We start from the raw sequence: 16573 nt of genomic DNA on the forward strand, positions 1-16573 counted from the left end.
CATTTCATTTTGTTTCCTTGACATACAGGCTTTACCTGCTTTAAAAAAAACAACAACAATGTTTTTTTTAGATTCTTTGGTTTCTTTGTTAAGATTTTTCCATAAACTCATTCCCTTCACTGTGATGTAAGATGTCTGTTCACAATGACTTTTCTCTTTTTGTCAAATATTTTCTGGGTGTTGTGGTGTTAGATTTCTGTGAGATCAGATGATATTATATTATAATAGAAACGCTCCCTTGTTTTTCATGGTCTGTGTAACAAAACACCGTTAGTGCACTTTGCCTTGACGTCACTCAGACATGATCAGCCGAGCGCTCGGTCCGGAGTTTGGAGGCAGCATCGGCATCATGTTCTTCTTTGCGAACGTGTGCGGCAGCGCTCTGTATGTGCTCGGTCTGGTCGAGGCCATCGTGGGCACCTTCGGCGTGCCAGAGGGTGAGTTTGATTTTCTACAGCTTGTGACATATTCCTGCAGGTTTCCATGGCAAAGTTGCTACAGTCATAACTTGAGATTTGGAGAATATTTTTCCAGTAAGTTTCTAGAAAAGAAATTGAAGGTTACAGGTTAGATAAAGCCGAACACCTTCTGTCAATCATTAAAGGGATAGTTCAACATTTTTGGCAAATTGGCCCATTGCCATAATCCCTGTAGTCATAGCAGTAGGTTCATTACCTTTACAGTAATTGTTGGTGCAAGCTATTTTTAGAACGGCGGAGCAGAGCCGTGAGCTGCGTAGAGCTACGCTACGGAGGCTAATGGGATTTCTTGGTTTCCCTCATCAAACTCATCAAACACACAATCCAACATCTCCAAAACGCTCTGGTGGACAAGTTGTGACCTGCAAATTCACCACGCTATGAGATAATAACAAAATGTTACGAGACAGTTGTTTTACAGGTAAATGCAGAGACTGCTTGATGAAAAACTGCCCCCAACGGGATCAGCGGTTTTGCATGAATTTACCTCAAAAACAACTCTGTCTCATAACGTCCTGTTATTATCTCATAGCGTGGTGAATGTGCAGGTCACAACTTGTCCACAAGAGCATTTTGGAGTTGTTGGATTGTGTATTTGATGAGTTTGATGAGGGAAACCAAGAAATCCCATTAGCCTCCGTAGCGTAGCTCTGAGCAGCTCGCGGCTCTGCTCCGCTGTTCTAAAAATAGCTTGCACCGACAATTAAAGGTAACGAACCTACTGCTAAAACTATAAAGATTATGGCAATGGGCTAAATTGCCAAACATGTTGAACTATCCCTTTAATAAACATGAACTCATCTTTATCTTTTCTCCCTCATGACCTCCTAGATGGGACCTTGGCCACTTCCTCCTACCAGGTGCTGCCGTCGGGCTACTGGTGGTCTCTGCTCTACGGCACCTTTGTGGCGTTGCTGTGCCTGCTGGTGTGCATGGTGGGCGCCCACATCTACGCCAAGGCCACCTTCATCATCTTCCTGGTGGTCATGTTCGTCCTGGGCACCATCTTCGTCAGCTTCTTCGCCGTGTGGCCTCGCACCATCAACCTGCCCAACACCAACGGCGTCAACCCCGGGGTGAACGGGACCGGGCCGGTGCTGCCCACCACCGCCAACTTCACCGGCTTCAAGCTGGACACGCTGCTCGGGAACCTGTGGGGTAAGACGGAGGAGGAGGAAGTGGAGCGAACGGTCACAGGAAGCATGTTTGAAGCTGCTTTTTTTTTTAAATCTTTACTGCACTTTAGCCTTTTATTTTATCAGGTGACGACAATACAAGTCAAACTCAAGACTGTAATTAGTGAGAGTAATAAATTATCTGTTATTACTGATAAGACTTTTATCGACTCAACACTAGGTTAAATGAAGAAGGAGGTGGTTTGGTTTCCTTTACTCAGTTGAATCGGTTTAGTTCAGTATAATTTATGATTAGTATATTTATAAAATACTACATTTTGCTTGGATTTATGCAAATTTCTTTGCATTTTGCTTTTGCAATGACAATAAAGGCTATACTACTACTTTAGTAGCAAATATACAATAATTACTATATTATTACAGTCTAAGGTATATAAAGTTTTCATATATCTGTTCAACTTTTGAGTTCATACTTTAATTATAAAATAGTCAAAGTTTCTATTTGGGTTTTGGTGAAAGAAAAGCAGCTGTGATGAGGATCACAAGATAAAGAGATGTTGACCTAAGGTAAATCACAGACTTACATAAACTACGGTATATAAGGGTGAGTGTGACTAACGTAAATCATAAGACAAAGGTCGACACTTGTGGGTGTGTCATCTCTTATTACTCCAGACACAGCCACGGCTTTCTGTGTAAATACAAATCAGTCCTGACATAAAAAGGTTTGAGTAAAACCAGCCGATTCACCTCAGTGTAACATGAAGAGAAAGAGTAAATACATCATACAATATTGATCAGTTTGACTACATTTCGTAATAATAATAACTTTCTGTGACCAAATTAATGCACAAACTCAGACTTTGATGTGATTTAGCCTTGAGTTAAGCTCTTTAACTCTACAAAGCATTTCAGAAACATAAAAAAAGCCTTTACATTACTATAGTGTCACAGAGAGGTCAACAGAGATGTGACATTTATTTTTTCATGAATTATCTTGATTGACTACACTGCAACAAGCGTAAAAACGATTATACTACAGTTACTGATGAGTGATTTGTCACTTGATCCAGTGTGTCTAAATGAGCTAAGTTTAAGACTGGCTTCACTAATATTCACTACACAACTACAGTAAGACTTCTGTAAATGTAGAGGACCAGATGTGTCTTTCTGGAGTCTTTACAGTATATATGAACAGTCCTGCTCATAAACTCCCATAAAATCACATAATTTCAGTTTTTATGCTTCACGTCTTACACACAATTAAAGCAGAAGTGAGTGGTCCGGTCGTTTTCGCTAATGCTGCGTTCCAGGCAGGCTTTTGAAATCGTAAATTACAGCTTCAAGTCACAACTTACGACTTTGTAGCGTTCCAGGCAACCCACTCGTGTTTTTCCGACCTGTTTTACTGGTGAAAGTCACTATAACGGCCACTCGTAACTTCCGACCGGTGAACTCGTACCAGATCGAACTGGTACCACTTCACGAACGGAAAAATACGAGTTTCCTTGAACGCACCATAACAGTCCTCGTCGCTACGTCGCCACATTGACGGCGTTCCTTGGCTGCACACACAGCCCTGCATGCCGTTCTCTCTCCTCATTGGATAAAAACTGTAGGATACGATAAATGTTTTCTCTTCGGCTCAGAGCAGAGCAGAGTGACTGACAGACCCGTGTTTCAGTCCAAACACTCTATGTAAGTGATTGCTGTCGGAAGATATAACTATTTAAGACTTATATTAACACAAATATATCACTCACTTCTGCTTTAACAAAACGTTGATTAAGATCTAGACTAAGAAGAACTTCATTGTCCTGAAGGACAGTTTTAGTGGACATGCACTTTTTACTGCATTCATACATGTGGTCGCCTTTGGACAAAGCTAGGCTAGCAGTTTCCCCTTATTCCCAGTCTTTATGCTAAACTAAGCTAAGCTAACTGGCTGCTGGTAATAACTTTATATTAACTGTATATCCATGATAAAGGTATCAAACTTCTCATTTGAGATAGAAAATAAGTATACTTAACCCAAAATGCTTTAAAAAATAGTAGGATGTCTCTAGTGCAGTGGACATGATCCCTCACTGGCTTCCCACCTATTAACGAAGCAGAAATTAGCTCTAATGGGAATAAAACCAGAGGCTCCGATGCTTAATTTTTTCATAAATACATAATCACATAACACATAACTGGCAGAGGACAGTAGTTTTGACTGATGTGTAACCAGATGTCCCCTCGTTCTCCACGGAAAAAGCTAAGCAGGCGCTCGGCTTCGTTTCCAGGGAATTACATCCAAACACATGATTACTACTAAGCTAATTGCTGCACCTTGGGCACGCGCCCAGGCACACGTGATAACTATTACACACAACAAGCCTCGGATTATCCAGAGATCTAATGAAACAGAATGCAAACACACACACAGACATATTAAATTATGATTTTCAATGAACACATTGTGCAGAGAGTGGAGTGGCAGCGCCGCTCTGCTTCTCACTCCGTCACTTTTACATGTTTGTTTAATTTCCCCAAACTGTTATATCGAGTGTTTTTTTTTTCTTTCTTTCTTTCTTTTTTAACAAATATGACTGCAGCTGTAATATTAGCTGTTCAGTCACGCTCTTTGTTTACCTTCACACCTTAATCAATAAAGCACAATAGTCTTAATGAGTTTTCTTGTTGCTGGAATTCCCCCAGGTGAAATGCTACTGCATCTTATGAGCAAGGAGATTGTGTTTTTGTTTTGAGCTCAGGAGATCGTGTAGAGTTGAAGAGAACGGTTTAAGCGCAAAGTTTGGAGGCGAGCGGGTTCAGAAGAGACTGAGAATGACGCTCAACAACAGACGCACAACCGCAACAGATATTAACTGTCATCTCCTCTCAACCACAGCTGACTACACCTTGGATTACACAACGGGAAATATGATGACCTTTGCCACCGTTTTCGCTGTGATGTTTAATGGCTGCACCGGCATCATGGCTGGTTCCAACATGTCAGGTGAGGGGGAAGCAGGGTTGTTCGTTTATGTGTGTGTGTGTGATATGTGTGTGTGTATGTGTGTGTATGTGTGTGAGCGCAGAGTAAAACCTGTCTGTCCTCCAGGTGACCTGAAAAATCCCAGCTATTCCATCCCCCGCGGTACCATCACCGCCGTCATCTTCACCTTCATCATCTACAACTTGCTCAGTGTGCTGGTGGCCTGCTCCTGCGACCGGTCAGTCACACACACACACACACACACACACACATACACACAAACAATAACACACAAACTTACATCTACCAAACAAGCACAGGACACTAAACCGGCTCGTAATTGCACATAAATCGGTTCAGATCCTGTTCATTAAACCGGGGCCGTTGATAAGAGCAGAAGTGCAGCGCCGTAGAAAAAGATGTTAGCATGTTTGTTTTGTTTTTCAGCCGATGAAATCCGGTAGTTAGTGGCGGTCAGATAATGCAACCAGGGTTCATTTTCTGCTTCACCAAACAGAATTGGAGCATCAGTGGAACCCGATTACTAACCCATTTATTCCAAGTGAGTGCGCCAGGTGTCAGTTAATTGATATACAGTATAGGCCAAACAATGGGAACACTGCCACTGAGAGCATGTATGAAAGCTCAGAATATTTCTTTATTTTTTGACTATCTCTTTTATGATTTTGGCAGAGCAACCATTTAAACAGTTTTACAAACTGACCCAGAGACAAGGAGTTGGATAATAAACAAGCAAGAGAGAAGACGGCCCTCATCCACCAAAAGAATTATACATAACCAAACGAGGGTGAAAAACAGAGTTAAAGAGGAAAACAAGCAGAAAACCAAAAGGAAAAAGACAAAACAAAATGGCTGGAGGAACCAGATATTAAGCTTAGACAGAGTGGAGGTACAGATGAGGTATAGATCAGAGTTTAAGATCTCACTTAATCACCTTTTTAAAGCATGCTTATTAAATTAATTAAGCATGCATGATGCAGTCTGACTGAACCTCATTTGCATACTTTTTAGAAAACCAGTTAAATATATTACACCAGAAGTTGCTTAGAAATGAACAGTGGCTGAATCCAAACACACTTAACTTAGCTTTTGCATCAAGCTCACAAATCTTAACTGAATGTCCATCCAGATGTTACAGCTGTGATGCTGTCACAGACATTTGAAACAGTGTCTGACGGTCAGATGAAGTAAGTAACTACATTTGGGAAATCTGACACGTGGTCGTGTCTTTACTTTTTTCCTCTGAGTGAAGAGCAACGACCAGGAGTCAGGAGGTAAAACCAGCTCCTCTAACCTGAGTCTGACTTCAGCTCCATCGGCCCTCGCTGCTCTGCTGTTACCCAGGAGCCCTTGCAGTTTTCATGAGATGAGATGTCTTATTGGTGAAAGGCTTAACACAGCTAGTCGTTCTGCCTTGCCTGCTTGGTTTAAAGGGATAGTTCAGTTTTTTTGAAGTGCGGTTCTATGAGGTACAAATGTGCCTCTTGAACTGGTGTATTATTTTGAGACGGGACTCGTAGGCGGCAGAAATACGCTGATTAGTCGTCCCTCATTCACAACCGTTTACTGTTTGTGTCTCGGTGCAGCACGATGCGCCGGTCTCCCTCAGCAGAGACCTTCCAACTGCAGATATTATAATTTGTATCCCTTTAAGTTAAGATAAAACCTCACAAAACAAAAAATAATGTTGCACTAATCAATATGTTTATTTTAACATCAGGTTTAATGAGTAGCAAACAGACAAACTCATAGTGAGACCACAAAATGACTGGAGTCCTCAGTAGATCACAGGTTAGGTTACAGGAAGCTAACACTTTCTCACACATTTTTTCAATCTGTTTTATTGGCTCAGTGTTGGCATAAAATTAGCATTTAGCAAATTACATTTAAAACTTCCTCTCATTTTAGTTCCTTATTTCCTGGTTTTGTGTTGTTGGTGGTGTTGAGCTGCTGCTTTGTTTGTGAGCTGTTAAAGGAGAGTTCACTGAAAAAGTCCCTTCAGCTAACTTTAAGTTTAGTTGTCGACCAAAAAAGAAGGTGAAGTGATCTTTGTCTCAGGTGTTAGCATGCAGCTAACAGCCAGATAGTGGTGCCTGTGTCCTCGCCTCACTCTTGAGTCTGGGGCTGTAAAACCTGAGGTCCTTGATGTTGCAGTTGGTATTTACTTCTTTCTATTTATTTGTCTCCCTCCCTCTCTCTCTCTCTCTCTGTGCCTCTATCTGTCTGCCTCTTCTTCTATCTGTCTTTTGCTGAGTGCCAGAGTTTGGTATTGATGCAGCTCTAAAGCGAGTGTTGCCAAGGTGCTAAACTGACATGACAGGGCTATAAAAGAGCATCGGAGATCAATAGTGCCATCATTTACCCTGCCACGCTGTCCTCCCGGTGTCTGCCTACCACACTCACTCTCACTGATAAGAGACACCGTATAACGCACTTTCTGCTCCTCTGCAGTGCTCCATCTCTCCCCCCTGCAATCACACATTACTCGTGCATTATACCAGTGAATTTACGTAGATATACACAACACGTCAGCCACAGAAAATGACCTTTATGTTAAAGGGATACTTCACCCAAAATCAATAATTCACCAATCATCTACTCACCGTCATGCCAAGGAAGGGTTTGGAGAACTTTCAGAGTCATCAAAACGCTTTTGGAGTTCCAGGGGGGTCCGGCTGGCAACAGGTTTTCATATAATGGCGGCAGATAGAGTTCACTTTTGAATCGTCCAAAACACACACTATGAAACATCCAAATACCTCCATACTGCTCGTCTGTACTGACCCAAGTGTCCAAATCCGCCTGGAACTCCTGAAGCGTTTTGATAACTCTGAAAGTTCTCCAAACCCTTCCTTGGCGTGACTGTGAGTAGATGATTGGTGAATTACCGATTTTGGGTGAAGTATCCCTTTAAGGACACAGCTATTTAGTCATCAATAAAGGCAGACGTTCAGTCAGCAACCACATGACCCAACATGGAGGCCACCAGGTCACTCACATTAAGATTAAGATTAAGATTATACTTTATTATCAGATCACTCTGAAATTTGTCTTGCGTCCCATGACGTCCAAAGTTTCACATAAATAATAACAAAATACAAAAAACATACATTTACAGAAAGCATAAATGTTACCCTCAAAAGTCACATTTAAAGAAAAACACAAACTAGCTCCTAACTCCTCACAACATAAATCCAACATTACAAAGTGTCTTGGTGCAACACCCAGTGCTCAGTCTGTACATGAACCTTAGGGTCTATTTAGAGACCAAACTCTGATTTAGCAGTTTGACAGACTGAGGGACAAAAGAGTTCCTCAGCCTGTTCAGTCGAGCTTGTGGAACTCTAAACCTTCTGTTTGATGGCAGAAGCTGATATTCCTCGAATAACACATGAGAGGGGTCAGATGAGATATTACTTGCAAGAGACAACATTCTTTTAGTGTATGCTGCTTGAAAATGTAACTCCAAAGTTTGACCCACAATCTTTGAACAGATATGTAGCAGTCTGGTTAGTTTGGTTTTAAGTTGGACAGACAAACAACTAAACCAGGCACTAATTGCGTACTGCATAACACTCTGCACTATAGATTGAAAAAATAATAACAGGATGTGTTTGTTTGCTCCAAATGACCTCAATCTTCTCAAAAAATAAATACGTTGTACTTTGCAACAAATAAAGTCTACATGTACACTCCAGGACAAAGTAGCGTCCACGTAGATGCCCAGATATTTATAGGAGGAAACTTGTTCAATCTCAGCATTATGTACAGTAACTGGTGGAGGGTATGAACCCACTGGGAGACCGAAAAAGATTTCTTTTGTTTTCTTTGAATTAATAATGAGACACATGACCTGTGTGTCTGTGTGTAGGGCCTTGTTCACACATGTGTGGATGCAGTGGGACCTGGATATCACACATGTGGACACAGGAAGCTGTGATTCAGAGAAGGGGACCCGCCACAGAGCCTGGACTTTTTCCTTATTTATCAGAAAAAAATACCCACAATAAAACACAGCAAGAAAACAAGTTACATGTTATTTTGACATAAATACTGTAGATTCAGGATCAGAATCAGAAATCCTTTATAGTCATCATACATGCCGGTAGGTGCATGACGAATTGCAGCAGCCACTGAACGGTGCGTAAATAGATAAAAACGACATGAGGTCTGTAGAAAATGTAAATAACAACAGATAACAACACACAATAAACATGCAAAACACATTTAGAGTGCAAACAAAACAAGGATATACTGTATATAATAGATACCTACATGTAATGGGATAACGGTTAGCTACCAGTGCTGAAATAGTAAGCAAACAATAACACAGGGTTGGAATTGATTGTTTGAAGTCAAAGTATGTGATTATTTGATATAATCACAAGTTTTAAGGGACATACTGTTTAGAAATAAGGTCAAATATGATAAGTGGTGTCGATGATGATGATGATGATCAGGGCTGTAAAGAGATGAGGAACCACTGCTATAGATGATATATTGTACAGTAAAGAAGCAGATGTGTGTCCATATGGTTGGTTTTATCCCATTAAAACACACAGAGTAGGTTTTATAGTCCATTGAGATGAGGCAGCAAATTGCCGCTGCTGTGTGTGTTGCTCTTAGGGCTGGGTTTTAAAAATGGTTGGTAACACTTTAGTAAGTTCACACTATTAAGCATTAGTTCAGCATTAATAAATACTGAATTCTTCATTTATAACACACGAATATTCATTAGTAAGTAGTTTATAAACAGTTAAAATGATTTACTCATCATTGATTAAGCACTAACTGTGTTTATAACGCATTCATAGTGTAGTGGTGTTATAAATGAAGAATTCAGTATTTATTAATGCTGAACTAATGCTTAATAGTGTGTACTTATTATAAAGTGTTACAAAATGGATTTTCTGATCCATAGCGATCTTCATTTGAAAGATCTGATATCGATTCATAAAATCCTTAAATCGATCTTAATGTACACTATTGCACTGTTCGACTTCTGGAGTGCGTCATTTTAAATAAATGTACATTCATGTAACTTGTGTTTTTTCGGTCAATTTAATATAAACATGAATATTTTTAATAATACACCAGGTTAAAGAGTTCCATCTTTCTACAACTTGAACTTGCAACATTAGTTTTGTGAAAATCTCTTTTTATAACCAAGCAACTTGGTATTAAAACTGATTATCTCCAAATGAATTAATTGTTTGTTTTGTTTTGTTTTTTTCCTTCTCTGTCTTTTTGTATTTGTTTGTATCTATCTATATCTATCTATCTGTTTGTATCTATCTATATCTATCTATCTATCTATCTAATATTGAATCGAATCTGGACCTTGTGAATCGTGATAAGATCAGTTCAGTAAATCTACTCTTGATCTACGTTACGTTCTGGTGTCAAAGCAAAGCTGCAAACAAATGTTATCTGGACACATGACTCACATGATGTGTGTGTGTGTGTGTGTGTGTGTGTGTGTGTGTGTGTGTGTGTGTGTGTGTGGTGTGTGTGTGTGTGTGTGTGTGTGTGTGTGTGTGTGTGTGTGTGTGTGTGTGTGTGTGTGTGTGTGTGTGTGTGTGTGTGTGTGTGTGTGTGTGAGAACTACATACCTACTACATCTACATGCCTTTACTCCATATTTCTCAAGTTTGTCAATGGACGTTGTTTCACTGATACCAGCAGTGACGTTGCATGTGTGCATTGTGTATTGAAAGCTTATGTGTGTTTGCATGCCGCTCAGGTCACATGATTGAACATGTTGTTGCACACAGACAAAGTGTAAACAGTTATGGCAGCGGCAGCAGCAGCAGGAGGTGTTGGTGTGGAATAAGAAACGCCGACTCCCTCACATTGTTTGGTTATGAAATACAGAAGGAGATTGAAGCGCAGATGAGGTGTAAAATCCCGTTTTATTGCTTTCGTGGCCGGAACATCGCTCCTTGTCTTATCTCCCGTTGGCTCGGGGGTTGTTTGGTTTATTGAGGCTGACCAGAACGGGGCTGATATCGGCGTTATCTCGGCACAGAAGAACTAATGGAATATGATCGTTTCTCGGAAGCGCGGGGGGAAAATTGTCAGCTAGAGGGTGTTTTCCTTTTTCTGTGCACTCGCTCGTCTCTGGTCATTCTCATACTGGTCCAGATAATGCTGATTTGAATACTGGTTCAAATGAGGAAACGGAGGTTTGTTGTGATTGCGTAGTTTCCTGCGTGTTTCTCACCTCACTCTGACATAGTTAAGCAGAATTTTTATTGCTTCTCTTTGTCTTTGTGATGACGGGATTTTACTGCTCTCACTTCCCCACGGTGAACACAATGCTCTGTTGTGCACAGTGGAGGAAAGTTATCAGGAGATGAAGAAGTAGGACCGATAGTGACGCCACGTCCTCTCTGTGGTGAACAATGATCAGGTTTAATGTCCGATAGAGGAACCTGAAGCTTCTGGGTTCAGTCACCTGTTTGTGCTGCTGCAGCTCACAAGGGAAAAACAAAACAAAAAACAAAAAAAACATTTACATTCACCAACGTTTCTGCTACATTTGGTTGACTCGCTGCGAGGAAAAAATATTACCAACAATACCTAAAGTGCATCATAAAACTTTATCGATTTCTTGTAAGATAAAATTAGAAAAAGAGTGACATTAATCACGGCACCGAAGAATTCAACTAACATCTATTTTCCAAGTGCAAATTGGTCTGGAAACAACCAGGAGGAGGAGAGAGACTGGTCACCTGTTATGAAAGCAAATCAAAATCAAACTTTATTTATAAAGCACATTCAGAAAAGAATAGAATTGAATATGCTTTATTGTCACTGTCACATCATGTACAATGAAATGTAAAATGCCAAACCAGACCGTGCAACCATCACGATAAATAAAAAAAAGAGACAGTAAAGGAGCATAAAAAATATCTAGAATGAATAATGTTAATAATGAAATAAAACAAAACAAACACACAACCACACATTCAATTCACCAAATTGCACAATCCCATATTGCACAGTGATGCACCAGGCAAAGTCAATGTGTTTTACAACATTATAATACAATTAGAATAAAAAAATCACATGAAAACTACGTCAATCCCATATATTTCTACACACACACCATAAAGGGATAGTTCACCCAAAATTCAAATTTCACTCATTATCTACTCACCCTCATGTCGACTAAAGGCTGGGAGAATTTTCAGAGTCCTCCGTGCCTTCTCGGAGTTATGGGGGGGTCCGCGCAGCAGTATTTGTCCATATAATGGTTGTGAATGGTGCTCACTTTTCTTTGTCCAAAAAGACACACCAAAAAACATCCAAATACCTCCATACTGCTCGTCTGTAATGTCCCTCTTGTATTGAAGCCCCGACATGAGAAATTGTTCCGAAAAAATTTAAATAAGTCTATATTTTGAGCTTGTTTGTAGCGGAAGCTCCCAGTGTCTCAGTTCACTGCTCTTCCTGTGTCAGTGCAAATTTGCACTGATCAGCGGAACAATTTCTCATGTCGGGGCTTCAATACAAGAGGGACATTACAGACGAGCAGTATGGAGGTATTTGGATGTTCTTTGGTGTGTCTTCTTGGACGAAGAAAAGTGAGCCCCAATCACAACCATTATATGGACAAATACTGCTGCGCGGACCTCCCCGTAACTCCGAGAAGGCACGGAGGACTCTGAAAATTCTCCCAGCCCTTAGTCGACCTGAGGTTGAGTAGATAATGAGTGAAATTTGAATTTTGGGTGAACTATCCCTTTAACCAAACGCTGGTGTAAAAAGAAACGTAAAAAAAAAAAACAAGAGCTCAAATACTGTGTTTATTTTCCTATAAAGGAGAAATCCAAACACACTTTGTTTACCTCACACACTAAACACACACACACACACTCCAGAGTGACTCTCTCAGGTCTCTTGTCATTGAATCACACTGACAGGCGAGTTGTAACCGTGTTATCACAGATTAAAATATGACGCCTTCTATTAAAGTCACCTGTCACATTACGCTGGGGAAACCCCCCCCTCTCACACCTCAGCACCGTCCACACACACACACACACACACACAGGCAGGGTCACTGTGAATACACATGTTCACATCACTCACTATCAAGCATTTAAACTGTTTTAACCGATCTCATGGTCGTCGTCATCAGAGGGGACAGAGATCGCTCTGTTGTCATGGCAGCAACGGGGAAATAATAATGATGAGAATAATTATAATAATCTCTAGTTATGGCTTATGAATAGATCCTGATTGTAGCTTCAGATGTTCATGTATCAATGCTTTTTATATCAGGATAAAGACAGAACAGTGTCACATGAATAAACCTACTCATGTGAGTTTAAACAGTTTTTAGTGAATATATTAGTTAATTAATCTGTTTCCTGGGTTAAAATCAAGAGTTAGTAGTTGAATGCTGCAGCAGGATTAGTTTATTTTATATGATTATACCGGTACCAGCTGTTTCCTGAAGGATCTTTACATACTGTAGTTTTCTATGGATGCTTTAATAAAATGAAAATCCCCTTGTTGTTGCCTTAGTTGTCCAAAGGGTGGCAGTCCCGCTCTCCTCCCAACCAACCATGCTCCCTTCATATATATATATATTTATTTTTTTTAAAAGCAAGATTTAAAGTGACAAACTAACCTTTACATAAGGCTCATAAGCCACCGTGGGCTAATTGTAGTTCTGCATAATTCTGAATAGCAAAGTGGTTCAGTCTGTATTTAAAGGTGGACGCGGCGGCGGCGGCGGGAACATGATTATACTACACGCACATGCACGGCACGGCGAGGGGGGAACCTCTTTACAGCAGCGTGGGCTCAGGTCTCAGGTGTGAGACGGAGTGAGAGGGGTGAGTGGAGGTGTTGTCAGTGTGAGCTCATTATAACAGAGGGTGAGGTCAGTTAACCCAGAGCTGACGGCTTCAGCCGGATCACACTCTGGGTTTAACATGAGCTGCAGCATGACCTCCCTCAGTGGCCTGTCATTATACCTCTGTGTGCGTGTCTGTGCGTGTGTGTGCAGCTCTCAGTGGTGGTCATGGAAGTCCTGGAAAATCATGGAAAGTCATTGGATTTTGTCACAAGATGCACAGAATCACAGAAACGTTTAATTCAGCATTAAAGGTCCAGTGTGTAAAATGGGGGGAAACTGTGATATCAGGCGTTCAGGTTCTAGTTTGCAGCGCTCACTCACTTGCACGCTCACACTCCCAGTGGCAAAGTGACGGTGGCCTCCGAGGACAAAAAAAAAAGACTTGTTTACCACGACTGGGACGATTGGAAGTATTTCAGGAGCATGGAGCGATGAGGTGAAGATCTAAACCATTTTACAATATGTCTGCTGTTTCCTCCTTCTACTTCATTGGTTTATGTATGAACATGAAACTCTTGAAATGCGCTCTCTGGCTGGCTGGATTTTCAATTTGGGCTGCTGTACAAACATGGCAGCGCAAGATGGCAAAACTCTCTAAAAAGCAAGACCCTTGCTATATGTATATATAAAAGAATAATTAACTATGAAAACCAAACAAATTTTATTTTATGATTATACACAAATATATTCATGGATATTATATTCAGATTTTTACCAATAAACCTTTTCCAATTATTACACACTGGACCTTTAAACGAATAAGCGTTCCTGCTCACTAATGCAGCTTTGTTCTGGATTTTTATTTTTATTTTTAAAGCTGCTGCTCCACAGGAACTCTGTGAGATTGACTTTGCAGATGCACCAACGACAACAACAACGCCACCACTCTCTTTTTCTCTCTCCATCTCTCTTTTTTTTTTGTTTCACAGCCGTATGAGCACATTTTCTGCTTCACAGCTATTAGCGCCGCAAAAAAAAGAAAAAAGAAAAGAAAATGAAGCTCATTTGGATGTAAAAGCCGTTACGAGCAGGTTTCCAGGTCACCGTTTAATAGAGCGGCGCCATATTTTGTGCTGTTTTCCGCGAGATTATCGGCGGTGATATGCCGGAATATGGTAAAGAGAGGAGGAGGCCCCGGCGATGATGGGCGATGATGATGATGATGATGAAGAAGGCCGAGGGGATGTGAGATAGAGAGGGGAATCTATTAACCTCATGTGACCAGCTAGCCAGCCATGACAGATTGCCCTGTCGCTACTTTATCAAGCTCTTTTGGGAGTGTGTGTCTGTGTGTGTGTGTGTGTGTGTGTGTGTGTGTGTGTGTGTGTGTGTGTGTGTGTGTTAGGAACTTAAATCCACTCTTAAAGCGAGACTCTTAAAGTAAGAACTCAGTTTGCTTCTCTACTGTGTGTGTGTGTGTGTGTGTGGTTCCTGTCTTTTGCATGATTGACTCATTATCCTCTGTGTGTGTTTGAGTCCGCACTCGCAGGTTTTCCACTCCTTCTCTCTCTGTCTCCGCGTTGCCGTGGCGTCAGCGACCCGTGGGCTAATCCGCCCCGACGCCACGGCAACAGCTTTTGTATTAATAACCGTCTTGATAATGATATTAATTTGAATCTGCCGGGCCTCCTCCTCCTTTTGTTGTGCTATCTCTGACATGCAGCTTTGTCAGTGTGAGTGTGTGTGTGTGTGTGTGAGCCGTACACCCCCTGAAGCGCCTCTGTCTGCCGCCGCCGCCGTCTCTCATCTCTGTTCAACCACCACACATACACACTGTGCATAATTCCTCTCACTTTTTTCCAGAAAAGTCACATGTTTCGTCTGTTTCGGCACGGTGGAGCAGTGGGTTCTGGGGTTTGAACCCTTATGCTGCTCCCATACTGTACCCACGAAGATATAATCAGACATAAATCGGCCCCTGTGATGGAGTGGCGACCCACCGTCAGCTGTGATTGGCTCCTCTGTGACCACATTAAGGAAAAAGCCGTGCGGCTAATTGAAGGATTGATGGATCTTTCAATCTCACATTTGTTTCACTCATTCAGCATCTTCTCTCTCTCTCTTTCTCTCTTTTTGCTTCAACTCCTCTTTCACTAAATGACAAAAAAACAACCTTTACCTCCTCCAGCACCCGAGCACCCTCCTGGTTCCACTTGTATGTTTTTTTTTTTCTTGATAGTGTTTCACAATGGGTCACAAACCATTGAGGTTGAGTTTGCAGTAGAAAGTGTCTCTGAGTGGTGAATTTTACACAGCTCCCATCTTTCATACTTGCAACCAACTGATTTGAGGGGGGAAAAAAAGAAGAAAAAAGAACTCCCGGCAGAAAGAAAGAAAGAGGAAGCAGAACAAAAGCCAAACACAACAAAGTTATAGCTCAACTGATGGGGAGAGACACACAAGTGCTGCTTTATTCTCTCCCTGTGCAGCACATTCAAGTGTTTTGAACTTAAAGTCACTGGGTGTAAAGTGTAAAAAAAAAAATGTCCAGTCTGTGGTGTGTTAATCATAAAAAACACACCGAAGTCAGGTCAAGGTTTTTACAGTTTAAAAGGAGCACTTTTTATTTGTTTTCCTAAAAAAATCAAATTGATATTAACTTAATTTAAACAGTAGCTTTTCCAACAATATAAATTACAAAAACAGTGTTCATGTTATAAACTTTTATTGCTGTTGTTGCGATGTTTGATGAGTTGATTCATTTTTTTTTTTTTTACAAATGGAGGCTAAAACATTAAAGGTTGGATAGGAGTTCTTTTTCCGGGGCATTTTTTACCGTATTGATCTTCTTCACACCCTGATTGCAACCAATTAATGAAATGCTTTCTCACAAAAATGAGAAATGTCAGTCACCTGTGGAACAGACAATCCTGTAAAAACACCATCCAAGCCACAAGCAAGTTCATTGGATTGTGCTGTTATACGGAAAAGACAACGCCAGAACCAGAGCTTATGCTAGCTTGCTAAATTCAACAAGGCAGTTGCAGAAACAAACATTGCACATTCCTGATCTCTGGAGGTTCCGGAGAGAAGTCTGAAGAAAGAGGCTTGGACTTTTAATTGTGTATTTTCAAAATTCATCCTG

The 16573-nt window shown here is 40.9% G+C and overlaps 1 protein-coding gene across 1 annotated transcript in view; it reads left to right on the forward strand.

Annotated features, from left to right (window-relative positions):
- LOC146975776 (solute carrier family 12 member 9) overlaps nt 1-16573 on the forward strand; it is an 88029-nt gene that overhangs the window by 8883 nt on the left and 62573 nt on the right. The window contains exons 3-6 of the mRNA XM_085795011.1: nt 300-437; nt 1311-1637; nt 4509-4616; nt 4722-4833. Of these exons, the coding sequence (XP_085651137.1) occupies nt 300-437; nt 1311-1637; nt 4509-4616; nt 4722-4833 (685 nt within the window). The remainder of the gene's footprint in view (nt 1-299; nt 438-1310; nt 1638-4508; nt 4617-4721; nt 4834-16573) is intronic.

This window comes from Trachurus japonicus, chromosome 13 (genome assembly GCF_045865225.1).
Source record: "Trachurus japonicus isolate A0001 chromosome 13, Traja_1.0".
Taxonomy (NCBI): domain Eukaryota; kingdom Metazoa; phylum Chordata; class Actinopteri; order Carangiformes; family Carangidae; genus Trachurus; species Trachurus japonicus.